This window comes from Stenella coeruleoalba (assembly GCF_951394435.1).
Source record: "Stenella coeruleoalba genome assembly, chromosome: 2".
Lineage (NCBI taxonomy): Eukaryota > Metazoa > Chordata > Mammalia > Artiodactyla > Delphinidae > Stenella > Stenella coeruleoalba.
In genome coordinates this window covers 163485031-163502463 of record NC_137147.1, presented here as the reverse complement: position 1 = coordinate 163502463, position 17433 = coordinate 163485031, and the positions used below count along the sequence as shown (strand labels likewise).

General features: G+C 43.5%; 1 protein-coding gene across 1 annotated transcript in view; it reads left to right on the top strand.

Moving 5' to 3' along the window:
- Positions 1-463: 463 nt before the first annotated feature.
- The window catches only part of LOC307182689 (coiled-coil domain-containing protein 3), a 101648-nt gene continuing 84678 nt past the window's right edge, over positions 464-17433 (top strand). Inside the window, exons 1-2 of the mRNA XM_079914143.1 lie at positions 464-1293; positions 5524-5698. Of these exons, the coding sequence (XP_079770269.1) occupies positions 920-1293; positions 5524-5698 (549 nt within the window). The 5' untranslated portion in view covers positions 464-919. The remainder of the gene's footprint in view (positions 1294-5523; positions 5699-17433) is intronic.

The following is a 17433-nucleotide window of genomic DNA, read 5'->3' as shown; positions in this document are numbered from 1 at the left end:
TTCCCTGGTGGCGCAGTGGTTGAGAGTCCGCCTGCCGATGCAGGGGACGTGGGTTCGTGCCCCCGTCCGGGAAGATCCCACATGCCGCGGAGCGGCTGGGCCTGTGAGCCATGGCCGCTGAGCCTGCGCGTCCGGAGCCTGTGCTCCGCAACGGGAGAGGCCACAACAGTGAGAGGCCCGCGTACCGCAAAAAAAAAAAAAAAAAAATAATAAAATAATAAGGGGGGTGGGGAGAGAGAGAACGAATGAATCCAGAAAAGTTTGTTATATCACATTGAATTTCCTAGTTGACCTCTGCGATGGTAAAGTTAGATTCCTGTGTATTTGACTCTAAATGGACTACAGAAAGTGCAAAAACGTATACAGCCTAATCATGGCAATTGACAGCGATCATTCTACGGACGCCACGTCTGGTACAGGCTTTGCGCCTGGAAAGCTTCGACCAGTCGGTCCGCGGGGCGCTGCAACAGGGCTGGGCCGCCCCTCCCAGCACTGGCTTTTCCGCGGAGCCCGGCGCTCCCCAAACACCGCGTCTGGCCCGGGGCTACGGGTCCAGCGCCCCGCGTCTCCCGAGCTTCGCGCGCCCTTGGCTCGCGTCCCGCCTCCGCCCCTCCCGCTGCCGTCCACGCCCCAGCCGCTGGGGGCAGGAGGAGGCGGAGGTCGGCCCTCCCCGCGCCCTTTTTAAAGCGTCACGGGCTAGGGCCAGCCGGCTGATTCTGGCGGCGGAGGGAGCGGCGCGCCGAGCGCCCAGGGCTGCGCTTCCCGGCCGGCGGGGCGGCACCGTGGGCCGGCCGCTCCGGGCTCCCCGACGCCACCGGCGCCCCAGCTCCGCCCCGGGCCTCCCCGCCATGCGCACCGGCTAGTGCGCCTCGGGCGCAGCGCCCACCAGGCCGGTCCCGCCGCTCGCCCCGCTGCCGGCATGCTGCGCCCGCTGCTGCTCGCCGCGCTCTGCCTGGCCGGCCGGCTGGGGACCTCCCGCAGCTGCCAGCTGCCCTCGGAGTGGAGACCCCTGAGTGAGGGCTGCCGCGCCGAGCTGGCCGAGATCATCGTGTATGCCAAGGTGCTGGCGCTGCACCAAGAGGTGCACGGCCTGTACAACTACCTGCCCTGGCAGTACGAGGCCGGCGAGGCGGGGCTCTTCTACTCGGCCGAGATCGAGATGCTGTGCGACCAGGCGTGGGGCAGCATGCTCGAGGTGCCCGCGGGCTCCAGGCTCAACCTCACCGGCCTGGGCTACTTCTCCTGTCACTCCCACACCGTGGTCCAGGATTACTCCTATTTCTTCTTCCTCAGGTGAGCCCGCCACCTCCCGCCCACACCACCCCCTCGGCCATTTGCGTGTGACCAACCGAGGTCACCTTTATTCGGAGCCGGATCAGTACCTCCCACGGGATCCTGGCCGTGCGTGCGATGTTAGATGATGCCTTGGGCTCCTTCCCGTACTCGACTCTTTCCTGCTCCTCCCGCCGTGTCTACAACATCCTGGGTACCTCTGGCTAAGACTTGGCAAAAGAGGGATGATTCCTCCGCTTAAAGGACAGAAGAGTGTTTCAGGCAAAAGCTCTAAGTGGTTTCCAGCAACAAGTAGTCAGCCTATTCCAGGAGCAAAGGTTTATGCGGCGGGGGGGCTCCGGGGTGTGGGTGGGGAGACCCTGGTCACAGTGCTTTGAGGATATAAAGGTAAATCAGGCAGGAGCCCTCTCTGATTGAGTTCCATGAAAGTTGGCTTGTGGTCCAGATGAAATGCTTGTGGGTAAGAATTCAGGTGATGGCTTCGACTCAAGTTTGAAATAAAGAACAGGTGGAACCCTAATTTAGGTGGAACTCTAATATAGGTGAGACCCTATATTTTAAACTGGATTCGGTGGGAGTAGTTTGGGCTGGGCGGTGGTCAAAACAAACCCCCTTTGAAATCAGACTGTTGCTGGAATTCTGGCTCTGCTCTCCCTATGATTTTGAGCAAGTTACTGACCTTGTCCAGAACCTCAATAGCCTCACCTTCATAATGTGAGAAACAAGGCTGGTTGAGACTAAAACACAGTAACTCATGCAAAACACCTGGTTCAGGTTAGATGGGGAACGAATAGTTATTCTGCGCACCTGCTTAAATGCCAAGATGGGAATGGTGTGGAATGCAACCCAGCTGTTGTCCTCTTGTTTCACTTGTGTTAGCTCGTATCAGCTGCCAGCAGACCTCAATGCCAGGCTCTTCGAAATAGCAAAGGTTTATGGAGGAGGGACTTGGGGGGCGGTAAGGGCTCGGGGCGGGGTGTCACAGGGCTTTGAAGTTACAGAGGTGAATTAGGTAGGACGCCCTGTCTGATAGGAGATTCCTGGAACCTCGTGCAGTTCCATGAAAGTTGGTCTTGTGGTCACGATGAAATGCGTGTGGATAAGAATTCAGACGATGGGTTCAACTGAAGTTTGAAATAAAAAGCAGCAGGTGGAACCCTAAATGCATTGGTTGTCTCCAGTTGAAGGAGAAGACTGATAAGTTAGATTCCATTTTGAGGTTCTGTATCTATCAAGATGGCGAGTGAATCCACAGCTGTGATGGGCCGTGGATTCACTCGCTATCTTGATCTTCAGGGGATCCAGGAGATCCAGTCTTCCCAGCCCCTGGAGTAGCAGTAAGGGTATATGGAATGACCATGACCTTGGCCTGCAGACTCACTTTTAGCTCTCGAGATTTCATGTCACTGAGAAAGAAAACAGTAAGTTCCACAGAGGGCCGTCAGTAAGCTCATGTCAACACATGTTTTCCATATTGAAGCCAGAATAGCTAAGTTTAGAATACATGGCGTGCTTTGTGTTGGCTTGAGTGGTTTAGCTAGATTAAGCTGAGTTTTTTTTTAATTGCTTGAGAAGTACAGTTTCTAAATGAAGTCAGCAAGGAGTGAGACAGTATCTTCTTGATACAGAGAAACTTCACATAGATTTTTTCATGTCTTTATTTAGGGAAAACACTGGGAACCCAGCTATAAAACTATTCAACAATAAAACTTTATTTTCCCAAGAAAAAAGAGCTGGGGCTTCCCTGGTGGCACAGTGGTTGAGAGTCCGCCTGCCGATGCAGGGGACACGGGTTCGTGCCCCCGTCCGGGAAGATCCCACATGCCGCAGAGCGGCTGGGCCCGTGAGCCATGGCCGCTGAGCCTGCGCGTCCGGAGCCTGTGCTCCGCAACGGGAGAGGCCACAACAGTGAGAGGCCCGCGTACCGCAAAAAAAAAAAAAAAAGAAAAAAAAAAGAGCTGGAGTACTTGAGAAGACATTATTTTCTTTTCCTATTTTATAATGAAATACGGTTTTGTCTGCTGGCTCTGCGGTGGTCAGCCAACTCTTTCATCTTTTGCTCTGACATGTTTATAAAACGTTAGGGTAGAAATAGAGTCAAATGGTAGTCTGACAGATTTCTATTTCTCAGGGCTGTGTTGCCCTGATGTGTGTTAACAACCGCATACAAATCATTCCTCTTCTGTTATTCTGGGACCCACTGAGAAGAGAACAGATTCTGGTCAGTGTCACAGGAGAAAGTGGCAGTGGAGACTCCCTGGTGACCTCTAAATGCCCCCTTTGGGCTGGAGGGTAACTCCCATCTCTCCTTTTCCTTTTCTTGACTTTATCTTGCCAACAGGTACTTTACGTGAGGCTCTGTAAAAATGTTAACTAACTTTCATACTGTTCTCACTCTGTGCCAGATGCTTTACTTACTGTTTAAAATGCAATCCTCACACCACCATTAAATAATAAGGCGCTGTTGTCACCCTCTTTTTATAGATTGTAAATTGAAGCTTAGAGAATTTAAGAAATTCACTTTGTGTCAGACAGGAGATAAGTAGCAATGGTAGGACTTGAATCCCGGCTCATTACAACTGGCTTTCCTTTCGCCGAGAAACACTCTGAGAAGGAAGGCCACTGGGGAGACACAAATAGACAAACAGACACACGCACACACTCCCCCACTCCCCAACTTACGTTTTTTGAAAACCTTAAGAATAGACTCATGTGATGTGAGGCAGAGAAACAAAGTCACTTCTCTAATGAGAGCCATGGAAGACATTGTCGTATAATTGGCAGCTGTATGTAAATCAGTGAAGTTAGAACGCACACTCACACCATGCACAAAAATAAACTCAAAATGGCTTAGAGACTTTGTGCCTTTATGAGACTTTCTCTCATAAACATAAGACATGACACCATAATATTAGAAGAGAGCATAGGCAAAACATTCTCTGACATAAACCGTGCCAATGTTTTCTTAGGTCAGTTTCCCAAGGCAATAGAAATAAAAACAAATATAAACAAACGGGACCTAATCAAAATCAAGCTTTTGCACAGCAAAAGAAACCATTAAAAAAAAAAAAGAAAAGACAACCTATGGAATGGGAAAAAATATTTGTAAATGATGTGACAGACAAGGGCTTAATCTCTAAAATCTAAAAACGGCTCATACAACTCAACAAAAACCAACCCAATCAAAAAAATGGGCAGAAGACCTTAACAGACATTTCTCCAAAGAAGACATGCAGATGGCCAGTAGGCACATGTAAAGATGCTGAGCGTCACTAATTATTAGAGAAAAGCAAATCAAAACTACAACGAGGTACCACCTCATGCCAGTCAGAATGGCCATCATTAAAATGTCTACAAATAACATGCTGGAGAATGTGTGGAGAGAAGGGAACCCTCCTACACTGTTGGTGGGAATGTAAGTTGGTACAGCCACTATGAAAAACAGTATGAAGGTTCCTCAGAAAACTAAAATGAGAACTACTGTATGATCCAGCAATCCCACTCCTGGGCATATACATGGACAAGACTATAATTCAAAAAGATACATGCACCCCTATGTTCATAGCAGCGCTATTCACAATAGCCAAGATGTAGAAACAACCTAAATGTCCATTGACAGATGAATGGGTAAAGAAGATGTGGTGTATATACAATGGAATACTACTCAGCCATAAAAAAGAACGAAATAATGCTATTTGCAGCAACATGAGTGTAACTAGAGATTATCATACTAATTGAAGTAAGTCAGAAAGAGAAAGACAAATACCATATGATATCACTTACATGTGGAATCTAAAATATGGGACAAGTGAATCTGTCCACAAACCAGAAACAGAGTCACAGATAAAGAGAATAGACTTCTTGTTGCCCAGGAGGACGGGGGGAAGGGAGAGGGATGGACTGAGTGTTTGGGGTTAGTAGATGCAAACTATTACACTTAGAACGGATAAACAACATGGCCCTACTGTATAGCACAGGGAACTATATCCAGTCTCCTGGGATAAACCATAATGGAAAAGAATATTTTTAAAAGTACATATACGTGTATAACTGAGTCACTTTGCTATACAGCAGAAATTAGCACAACAGTGTAAATCAACAATACTTTAATTAAAAAAAAGACATAGTCATAAAATTGCCTGTCACAGTCTTCTGTTGACTCTTGATTCAGGATGGTACACCCCATATGGACCCAGTGTACAGCTCTGCTTTTTTCCTTTTTTCCATTAGGATGGATGAAAATTATAACCTCTTGCCTCATGGAGTCAATTTCCAAGATGCCATCTTTCCAGACACTCAAGAGAACAGAAGGATGTTTTCCAGCCTTTTCCAGTTTTCAAACTGTTCCCAAGGGCAGCAACTGGCAACTTTCTCCAGTGACTGGGAGGTCCAAGAAGACACTAGGGTAAGAATTGGCTGTACCCTGAGCTACAGCAAAATAATAGAAGAGTTACATCTTGTGTGCATTTTGTGACCAAGGGAGTCAAGAGTCCTCTTCCAAAAACCCAAACCAAAGAGTATTTTCCTCCCTTCCCTGCCAGCAGTTAACAAACACTGCTTATAAACTTCGGATTTCTGAGGCTTTACTGTTTGGCGTGGGGTTCCTCACAAAGTGAGGGAACAAGGTGGGATGAAGGTTGGCACACTGTGCCTCAGTTTCCGCTTCTGTAAAATGGAAACAATAGTAGCAGCTACCCCGGAGGGCTGATGGGACATGATTTAACTAGGCAGGAAATGGAAATGTGTAAAGCCCTTAGCACGGTACTTAGCACGGTAAGTGCTCAATACACGCGAGCTATTATGACTACTACCACTATTATTATCATTATTATTGATAGCATAGGGCTCTAAGGAATTTTCTAAGAGGAAAGAAAAAGCCCTTAAGGAAATGGAATTAAATAATTATCATAGCTAACACTTCTATGATTCTTATCTATAGTTGCTAAGACGTAGAGGTACAGTGTGACCAAGGTAATTGTGGAATGTAAGGGTCGGGTAGTTTTGGGCATGAAAGTATAAAAGGGATCTTTCAATCTGAGGCAGTTGCCAGAGTTGTGGGGACATTTTAAGGATTGTCACATTCCCAGAGCAGTGGCATTGCCACAATAGACCTGTGGTGATTGTGGGACCAGGTCAGGGGAGGTGGTGGCCCATGGCTCCCAGTCTGCCATCTGAGATGTTTTTAGGACCGTGTGACAGACCACTGGAGAGAGTTCTGATGTGGGGATGTGGGTGTCCCCTGAAACAAGGACTTTTTTCATGGGTAAATTTGCACATGTTAGGTGGCTTCCTTCTTTTGTCCTATCTGGGGTGGCCTTGGGGGATGTGACTTTCTCTTATCTGGTGAATTGGCCAGGGGAGCGGCCTTGTTTGCCCAAACCTCCTTACCTTCTGCCCAGCGCTCCCTGGCACCTGGAGGCTTTCTTCATGTTCTTTGCCCAGAAACTGTTCTCATGAAGGGCAGGTGCATCCAACTAAGGAAAAATGTTGATTCTTACTTCCTTAACATGACCAAGGGTTCCTTCCTTAGGCCTACTCTACTGACAGAGATCTAGACTCCTCTGACCCTTCCTCCATGGTTTGCCAGAATTTTCTGAGTGCTTGTCTTATATTTTGCTCCCAGCATGGTTCCAAGCACCTGTTTGTTAGTTTGTTTTTCTGCTCTTCATCCGTGCCGGCACCCACCCTGCATTGAACTGGACCTACCACGTATCAGCCTGAGAATCCCCAGCCTGGGTCAGTCCTTAGCATGTTCCGAATGAAATCCTTTTAGTCTTGGTCCTTTGGGTCTCCATCCTGTGAGAGTTTTGCTTAAACTACTAAATCCTTGGTAACAATAGATTTATTTCACGAGATCAGATGTTGTTCCAAAAATACCTTATAGCTTAGCCCCCAAACTCTTTAGCTATATAACTGATTAGCTCTGTGGTCACATAATGAAGCTATTAGCATTTCCCTGGAATTAGATTTTTCCATCATTAGAAAAAAGTAGAACAATAGGACCAGGGAGAATTGTTTCAGTGTGAAGGCAGTCCTATTTCTGGTGGTCAGATGTTGATCTTGGGGAGAATTCCTTTTCCCTTTCATCACCCTGGTCTCTTAGACAACAAAGGGTGGGCGTGTGCATTTGCTCTAAGAGTCAGAAGCTTCTGGGGAGGAAAATTAATTGTTCCAGATTGCTGAGCTGCTGTGTAGCTGAAGGCGTTTATGGACCTTGTACTTTTCAACACCTTGGCTCTCTCCATTTTTATCCCTGGTCCATTTTGAAATGTACCACATTAGAGCTAAATTAAACTAGCTAGTTCATTTGAGAATTTAGGTTTAAACTAAAACTAAGTTGGCTTTCTGGTAAATGTTGTTAGCATTTACATTTTACGACGCTCCTTGAGAAATTTTTATGGCCTCTGGAGTGACTAAAGTAGCTGTGAATTGAAGATCTGAGAGTTAGATGAAGAGGTATTGACAATTACTTGCTCCTTTCTTCCAAAAAAGGCTAACAATTCTCTGCCTTTTCTGTCTGAAGGTGAGCATGCTATTTTCTCTCCTATGCAGGATAAACACAGCCTATTACATTAGAAGCTATGTTTTTCCTAAGGTGGTGGGTTCTCGGTCTTAGGAGGGATCAGAGGAGCTGTGCAGGTCACCTTTTTACTCCAGTTAGACTCTTGCTAATCGGAACACATGAATCCTTCCTTTGTTCTGAGACCTTTATGAACGGCCTTGGATGTCACACGTTAACGTGGCTTTCTTGAATTACGTGCCGTATCTTAGACGATGATAAATCCCGGAGGAACACGGAGTTCTTGTCCTTTCCACTGTTGCTGCTGCTCTTCTCTACGCCCCCAGTCAGCTTGAACGGTGGATCTAGGCTCTGGTTGTGAAGGGCACATCTCCTTCTTTTCTCTCCTAGTTCTCACTCACTCGGAGCATCACGTGAATGTGGGACTCTAGGGTCCATCTGGAGGTTAAGAAATGGAACCAGAGGAAAATCTTATGTAGGGAAACTTTTTGTGATGCGCACCCAGGGTGACCCGCAACTCATCCTCAGCAGCCAGATCCTCCCATTCTCTAGTTCCGTCCTCAAACGTTCCACCCATGCCTCAGACGGTAGAAACACAATCTTGCTCCTGTTTAGCGTCTCTCTGGTGCAGTATCATGGTGTTAATGGGACCGCGGGGGATGTCTTTGGCAAGTGAGAGCATCCATCCCATTTTCTGGCAGGGTTCTCTCCACACCAGCCAAGAAGATTTTCCTTCTTTTCTTCCCTGCTGGGGGAGTGTAACAATCAAAACAGAAGTTGTCTGTTTTCCCCTCTCAGCAAGTCCTGTCCCCTAGGACCAACACCCAGACGGCTCCACACTGTTCTAGAATGTCATGGGAATGAAGTAAAATCTGTGAAAGACCTGCTGCCATCTTTCTTTTTTCCCATTTTGGAGTCAGGAAGGATGGTGGGGGAGTTGTCATCCTCCAAGCTGCATCAGAAGGAACGTCGACTTTTCATCAGGAGATTGAGATTGGCTCAGCCATTTCCAGAGGCGTGACTTAGGCAGGACCCTTAATGTCTCACAACCTCAGTTTTCTCATCTATAAAATGGGGCGAAAAACATATACACTGTCTCAGGTTGTTATAAGGACCTAATTAGAGCACATGTTTGAAAGCACTTTGTCAAGTATAAAGAGTGATGACTGTAAATTGGTAATTCGAAAGTAGGGCTTTAAAATTGAAAGGATATGTAGCTTTAAAAAAGCTTCCTGCTTCTTCCCAGGGCAGTGGCAGAGTGGTGGCAGCAGTGGTGACAGGGATATGTGTTGGAGATGGGAACAGTGATGGGGAAGCTGTCATGTGTGCTGTAATTCATTCAATAGAACTTATTGGGTTCCAGCCAGGGAGCACTTAAAAAAAGTCGTTTACTGAATTATAATCCATGTTCACGTGGATTCCCAAATCTAAAAGTACAAAATGGTAGTCAGTAGAGTTTTTTTCTCCCACCTCGGACACCCATCCACCCAGTTCCCCCCTACCCTCCAAACAAGTAACCACTGTTAACAGTTTCTTGTGAACGTTCGATGAGTATTCTCATCCAACAAACAATTCAAACATGATTCATTGTTGTCTTTGACACCAGTGGCACTGCACTGTGCACACTTTGCTGTGCCCTGCTTTATTCATAAGTAGATCTTTAAAATCTTTCCATATCAATGCAGGTAAGTTGCTTTAAATTGCGGCATAGTATTCCATTGTATGAACGCCTCACTGTATATATTTAATCAAGTCCCCTGTCGATAGGTAGTTACGCTGTTTCCAATTCATTGATGTTACATAGAGCGCGGACATGTGTAACATTATACATACCTCATTTTGTGGGACTGTTGAGTCCAATCTTTTTTTTAAGATCTATTATTTACTTTTTTATTTTATTTTATATATTTTTGGCTGCATCAGGTCTTAGTTGCGGCATGTGGGATCTTCGTTGAGGCATGCGGGATCTTTTGTTGTGGCGCGCGGGCTCTTCATTGTGGTGTGCAGGCTCCAGGGCGTGTGGGCTCTGTAGTTGTGGCACAAAGGTTCCAGAGTGCGTGGGCTCTCTAGTTTGCAGCACGTGGGCTCTAGATGAGGCGCACGAGCTCAGTAGTTATGGCATTCGGGCTTAGTTGCTCCGTGGCATGTGGGATCTTAGTTCCCTGACCAGGAAATGAACCTGCATCCCCTCCATTGTAAGGCAGATTCTTTACCATTGGACGACCAGGGAAGTCCCAAGTCCAAACTTTAGCAAATATTTATTGAGTGCCTACCGTGAGGCAGCTGCTGTGTTAGATACGAGAGTTTCAGTGTTGAGCAAAATAGAGAGTTCCTGATCTCATGAAGTTTATAGTCTTAGTGTTGATGGTGGACACAATCAAAAGACCACGTTAATGACTTTATAATTTAAAATGGAAATCAATGCTCCAAGGAAAAGAAAGGAAATTATCAGGGTGTCTGATCTAGACTTAGGGGTAAAGAAAGCCTTTTCCGCTGAATTGATAATGAGACTAAAATCTGATGGATGAGGAGGTATCTTAGTTAATGTTGGGGTAACTGGGAAATGAGAGCAATCCAGAGAGGGAGAAGAATCTGTGCAAAGGCTCTGTGGTAGCAGGGTCCATGGTGCCTTTGAGGAAACCAAAGAAAGCTCCTGTGGCTGGAGGAAAGGGAGTGAGTGAGAAGAATGAGGCCAGAGCAGTAGGTGGCGTCAGACCATGCAGGGATTGATAGATCCTGGTGAGGACTGGGCTTTGTTCTACAGTAATGGGAAACCCTTGATGTTTTGAAAGCAAGGGGTGATAGGAACAAATTCACACACACACACACACACACACACACACACACACACACACCAAAAAAAACCCACCCAAAGTGGCAGGAGTAGGGAACTGGATAGGAGGGGATCCAGGTGATATAGTAAGAACAGGTAGTGGTTGTTAGAAAGCTACCAGATAGGTGTTGGACCAGGGTGGAGGCAATGGGGGTGGAGCGATGTAGGCAAACTTGAGAGAGATTTAGGAAATAAAATCAGTAGATGTTCATGACGGTTTGGATTTGGGTGGTACAAGAGGTGGGAGGGTCAAAGATAACTCCTGTGTTCCTGGCTGCCTGCATGCCAGGACTAACACTGATAAATGGGGATAGGACAGGTGGTAGGGAATTCATGAGTCTAGGGTTGGACATGTTGAGTTGAGGTGCCCTTGAGCCATCCATGTGAGATCTTGAATGGGTGGTTGTGTCTGTAACTTTGGAGCTTTGAGAAGAGCTCTGAGTAGAAGATATACCTTTGTGTCTGATCGATAACTAGGTATCAGCTGAAACTGGACACGGATGAGACTTCCATGGGAGAGGGCTTAGAGTAAGAGCAGAAGCCCTAGGGCAGGACTGAGTGGTGTAGAATGCTAACACTGGTGGAGAAGGAGCGGTCAGACCGGTACGAGGAAAACTAGGAGAGTCAACGGCACAGAATATCTCCGGAAGGGTAAGTGATCGACAGAACCAAAAGCTGTTGAGAAGTCAAGTAAGATGAAGTCAAATAACCACTCGACTTTGGTGGCAGAGATGAGGACAGTTCCATAGAGTGAGGGAGGAGAATCTAGGTTGTGGGGTGTGAGGAGAGAGTGGGACAAGAGGATATGGAGATAGTGGGAGTGGGCAACGCCTTCAGGACGTTTGGCTGTGGAGGGTTGAATACAGATGAGGCTGCCGGCGAAGGCGGGAGAACAGCTGGGTGGGGGTGGGGAGCGGCTGTTGTATTTAAGGATGGCGGCCATCCAAAATAAATAAATAAAGATGGCAGCCATCCTGTTCAAAGCCTCTTGGTCCCTGTTTGCCTAGTCATCAGATGCTGTCTTCCCAAGTAGACTAAACTACTCGAGGGCAGGGATATCTGTTTTATTCACTATTGTATATTTGGTATATTTTTATGGTGTCTTACACATTCGTTGAATGTATTATGTCTCATTCAGGGAGCTCTGAGGCCTTAGTAAGCAGAGGCCTCCTCTTTCTCCCTCTCTATTTCTACTTTCTAAATTAATATTTAAAATCCACATGTAGCAGAAGTTACTCTTTTTCAGGTACCGTTATGTTTTGACAGATACACATGGTTGTATAATCACAACTACAACCACAATATAGAAAAGTTCCATCATTGCCAAAACCCTCCCCTGAGCTGCTGCCATATAGTCAGACCCTTCCCCAACCTCAACTCCTGGGAACCTCTGGTTGCTTCTCCAACTAGTTTTGCATTTTCCAGAAAGTCATGTGAATAGAATCATGTATGTTGCTTTTTTTTTAAATTTTTTTAGCCTGGCTTCTTTTATTTAGCACTTGAGATTTGTCTATGTTTTATGTATCTGTAGTTCACTCCTTTTTTATTGCTTAGGAATATTCTGCTATAGGGCTGTACCACAGTTTTATTTATCCATTCAGCAGTTAGAGATACTTAGGTTGTTTCCAGTTTTAGGCTACTGGAGCTGTTCTAAATAGAGATGTATGGTTTCTGTGTGAAAATAAATTTTTGTTTCTCTTGGATAAATACCTTGGATGGGTTTGCTGGACCATAAGGTAAGTGTATGTTTAAATTTATCAGAAAATGTGAAACTGTTTTCCGGGGTGAGTGTACCATTTTGCATTTGCATTAGCCCTGTATGAGATTTCCAGTTGTTCTGCATTCTCATCAGTACTAGGTATTGTCAGTTAAAAAAAAAAAAAAAGGATATTCTAATAGGTGTGTGGTGCTATCTCATTGTGAGTTTAAAAAAAATTCTACATATAAGTGAGACCAAACAGTATTTGTCTTTTTCTGACTTATCTCACTAAACATGATGCTCTCAAGGTCCATCTGTATTGTCACAAGTGGCAGGATTTCCTTCTTTTTCATGGCTGAATAATATTCCATTTTATGTGTATATACCACATGTATCTTCATGCACTTGCTGATGGACACAGGTTGTTTCCATGTCTTGGCTATTGTGATTAATGATTCAATGAACATGGTACTGATTTCTTAAAGGTACTGATTTCATTTTCTTTGTGTATATACTCAGAAGAGAGTTTGTTGGATGGTAGTTCTATTTTTCATTTTTTGAGGACCCTCCATTTGGACTGTTGCCCATAATGACTGCATCAATTTACCTTCCCACCAACAGTGTACAAGTGTTCCCTTTTCTCTATATCCTTGCTCACACATGTTATCTTTCATTTTTTGGACACAAGCCATTGTGACAGGCATGAGGTGATATCCCGTTATGCCTTTGGTTTGCATTTCCCTGATGATTAGTTGGCCATTTGTATGTCTGTTCAATTCCTTCATCCATTTTTAAATCAGGTTGTTTGCTATTTACTTGTATGAGTTCCTTGTATATTTTGCACCAGATAGATGGTTTGCAAATTATTTTCTCCCAATCCATAGGTTGCCCTTTCATTTTATTGATTCCTTTGTTGTACAGAAGCTTTTTATTTTGATACAATCCAATTTATCAATTTTTGCTTTTGTTGCCTGTGCTTTTGGGGTCCTATCTAGAAAATTATGGCCCACACCAATGTCAAGATTTTTTTTCTAGTTTCAGGTCTTACCTTTAAGTCTTTATGTTGAGTTAATTTTTGTATATGGTGTGAGATAAGGGTCCAATTTCATTCATCTGCATGTGAATCCAGTTTTCCCAACACACTGTATCTTTTTAAAATAAACTTATTTGTTTATTTTTGGCTACACTGGGTCTTCGTTGTGGCACGCGAGCCCTCTCTAGTTGAGGCGAGCGGGGACTACTCTTTGTTGTGGTGCGCGGGCTTTTCATTATGGTGGCTTCTCTTGTTGCGGAGCACAGGCTCTAGGCACGTGGGCTTTAGTAGTTGTGGTGCATGGGCTCAGTAGTTGTGGTTCGCAGGCTCTAGAGCGCAGGCTCAGTAGTTATGGTGCACGGGCTTAGTTGCTCCGCAGCACATGCAGTCTTCCTGAACCAGGGCTTGAACCCATGTCTCCTGCATTGGCAGGCAGATTCTTAACCACTGCGCCACCAGGGAAGCCCCACAATGTATTAAAGAAACTATTCTTCCCCCTTGTGTGTCCTTGGCATCTTTCCTGAAGACTAGTTGACTGTACATGTGTGGATTTCTTTCTGGGCTCTCAATTCTATTCCACTGGTCTGTTTTTATGACTGTATCATACTGTTTTAATTACTGTAGCTTTGTAATATGATCTGAAATCAGCAACCATGATGCCTCCAGCTTGTTCTTTTTTCAAGATGGCTTTGACTATTCAAGATCTTTTGTAGTTCTACACAAATTTTAGAATTGTTTTTTCCATTTCTGTGAAAAATGCCATTGAAATTTTGATAATGATGGCTTTGAATCTCTACATCACTTTGGGTAATATGGGCATTTTAGCAATATTAATTCTTCCAATCCATGAATATGGGATACCTCTCTATTGATTTTTTTTGTCTTTCTGTCATCAATCTTACAAAGTTTTCAGTGCATAGATCTTTCACTTCCTTGGTTAAATTTATTCCTAGGTATTTTGTTCTTTTTGGTGCTATCATATATAGGATTGTTTTCCTCATTTCCTTTTCAGATTGTTGTTGGTGTAAAGAAATACAACCGCTTTTTTTGGCATATGTTGATTTTGTATCCTGCAACTTTACTGGATTCATATATTCTAATTCTTGTGTGTGTGGAGTCTTCAGGGTTTTCTACATATAGAATCATGACATCTGCAAACGGAGATAATTTTACTTCCTTTGTTTCAATTTAGATGCCTTTTATGTCTTTTCTTGCTAGTACTTCCAGCATTATGTTTAATAGAATTGGCAAGAGTAGGAAAAGCTTTACATTTTCCCCATTGATTATGATGTTAGCCATGGGCTTTTCATAAATGGCCTGTATTGCGTTGTATAAATTTCTTTTATACTTATTTTATTGAGAGTTTTTGTCATGAATGGGTGTTGAACTTTGTCAAGTGCTTTTTCTGCTTACTGAGATGATCATGTGTTTCAAATTGTTCATTTTGTTAATGTGCTGTATTACCTTGATTTGCATATGTTAAACCAACCTTCCATCCCAGGGATAAATATCATTTGGTTGTGGTGTATAAACTTTTTGATACATTGTTGATTTCAGTGTGCTAGTATTTTATTGAAGATTTTTGCATCTATGTGCATCAGAGATATTGGTCAGTAGTTTTCTATTCTTGCAGTGTCTTTGTCTAGCTATGATATAAGGTGAGGCTGCTGTCATAAAATGAGTTTGGAAGTATTCCCTCTCCTATTTTTTGGATGAGTTTAAGAAGGATTGGTGTTAATTCTTCTTTGAATGTTGGTAGAATTCAGCTTTGAATCCATTTGGTCCTAGGCTCTTTGCTTTTGGGAGTCTTTTTATTACTGTTTGAATCTCCTTATTTGTTACTGGTGTGTTCAATTTTTCTGTTTCTTCTTGTTTCAGTATTGACAGGTTGTATGTTTCTCAGAATTTATCTATTTCTTTTAGGTTTTCCAATTTGTTCACATAATGGTTCATAAATAGTCCCTAATGATCATTCTTACTTCTGAGGTATCTACTGTAATGTTGCTTTCATTTCTGTATTTATTTCAGTCTCCTCTCTTTCCTTCTTAGTTTAGGTAAGGGTTTATTGATTTTATTTATTTCTTTCAAAAAATCAACTTTTAGTTCTTTTCTGTTATTTTCTAGTCTCTATTTGATTTATTTCTTCTTTGTTCTTTATTATTTTCTTCCTCTGATAACTTTGGGTTTAGTTCTTCTGTAGTTCCTTGAGGTGTAAATTTAGGTTCTTTATTAGAGATCTTCTTTTATAATATAGGCATTTATCACTATAAACTTTTCTCTTAGTACTGCTTTTACTGCATCCCATAAGTTTTGGTATGTTGTGTTTTCATTTTCATTTGTTTCAAGATTTAAAAAAATTCCCTTTTGATCCATTGGTTATTCAAGTGTGTGTTGTTTAATTTCGGTGTATTTGTGAATTTCCCTCTTTTCCTTCTATTATTGATTATTCCATTGTGTTCAGAAAAGACTCTTGGTATACTTTTAATCTTTTTAAATTTGTTAACACCTGTTTGTTACTTAACATGTGGTGTAACATGTGATATATCCTGGAGCATATCTGTGTGCGCTTGAAAAGAATGTGTACTCTCCTGCTGTTGGGTGAAAAGTTTTCTATATGTCTGTTAGGTCCTTTTGGTCTATACTGTTGTTCAAGTCCACTCTTAATTGATTCTGCATCTAAATGTTACCTCCATTATCAAAGTGGGATACTGAAGTCTTCTACTATTATTGTATTCTATCACTTTCTCCTTTGGATTTGTCAATATTTTATATACTTAGGTGTTCTCACATTGAGTGCATATATATTTACAATTATTATATCTTCCTATTGAACTGACCACTTCATGATTATGTACTGACCTTTATCTCTAGAGACAGTTTTTAAAACCTACTTTGTCTGATATTAGGATAGTCACTCCTACTTTCTTTTGGTTATCTTTCACATGGAATATCCTTTTCCATTCCTTCACCTTCAGTCAATGTGCCTTTGAATCTAAAGTGAGTTTCTTCTAGATACAATACAATTGTTTCTTTTCTTAAAAATAAATTTATTTTTTTATTTTTGGCTGTGTTGGGTCTTCATTGCTGCATGCAGGCTTTCTCTCGTTGCGGCGAGCGGGGGTTACTCTTCGTTGAGGTGCGTGGGCTTCTCATTGCGATGGCTTCTCTTGTTGCGGAGCATGGGATTTAGGTGCACGGGCTTCAGTAGTTGTGGTGTGAGGGCTCTGTAGTTGTGGCTTGCGAGAGCTAGAGCACAGGCTCAGTAGTTGTGGCACACGGGCTTAGTTGTCTGCAGCATTGGGATCTTCCTGGAACAGGGCTTGAACCCGTATCCCCTGCATTGGCAGGCGGATTCTCAACCACTGCGCCACCAAGGAAGTCCCAATACAATTATATCTTAACTTTTGTATGTATTTGGCTATCCCATGTCTTCTTATTGGGGAGTTTAGTCCATTTACATTTAAAGTGATTATTGATAAGGATTTACTATTGGCATTTTGTTCACTGTTTTTTGTTTGTCTTATAGTTCCTTTTCCCATGTTTTTCTCTCTTGCTGTCTTCAGTGTTTTGTGCTGTGTTTTATTTTGTATGGATAGGTTTTGATTCCTTTGTCTTTTTTTTAACATCTTTATTGGAGTATAATTGCTTTACAATGGTGTGTTAGTTTCTGCTGTATAACAAAGTGAATCAGCTACACATATACATACATTCCCATATCTCCTCCCTCTTGCGTCTCCCTCCTACCCTCCCTATCCCACCCCTCTAGGTGGACACAAAGCACCGAGCTGATCTCCTGGTGCTATGCGGCTGCTTCCCACTAGCTATCTGTTTTACATTTGGTAGTGTATATATGTGAATGCCACTCTCTCACTGCATCCCAGTTTACCCTTCCTTGCCCTGTATCCTCAGGTCCATTCTCTATGTCTGCGTCTTTATTCCTGTCCTGCCCCTAGGTTCTTCAGAACCCTTTTTTTTTTTTTAGATTCCATATATATGTGTTAGCATAGGTTATTTGTTTTTCTCTTTCTGACTTGCTTCACTCTGTATGACAGTCT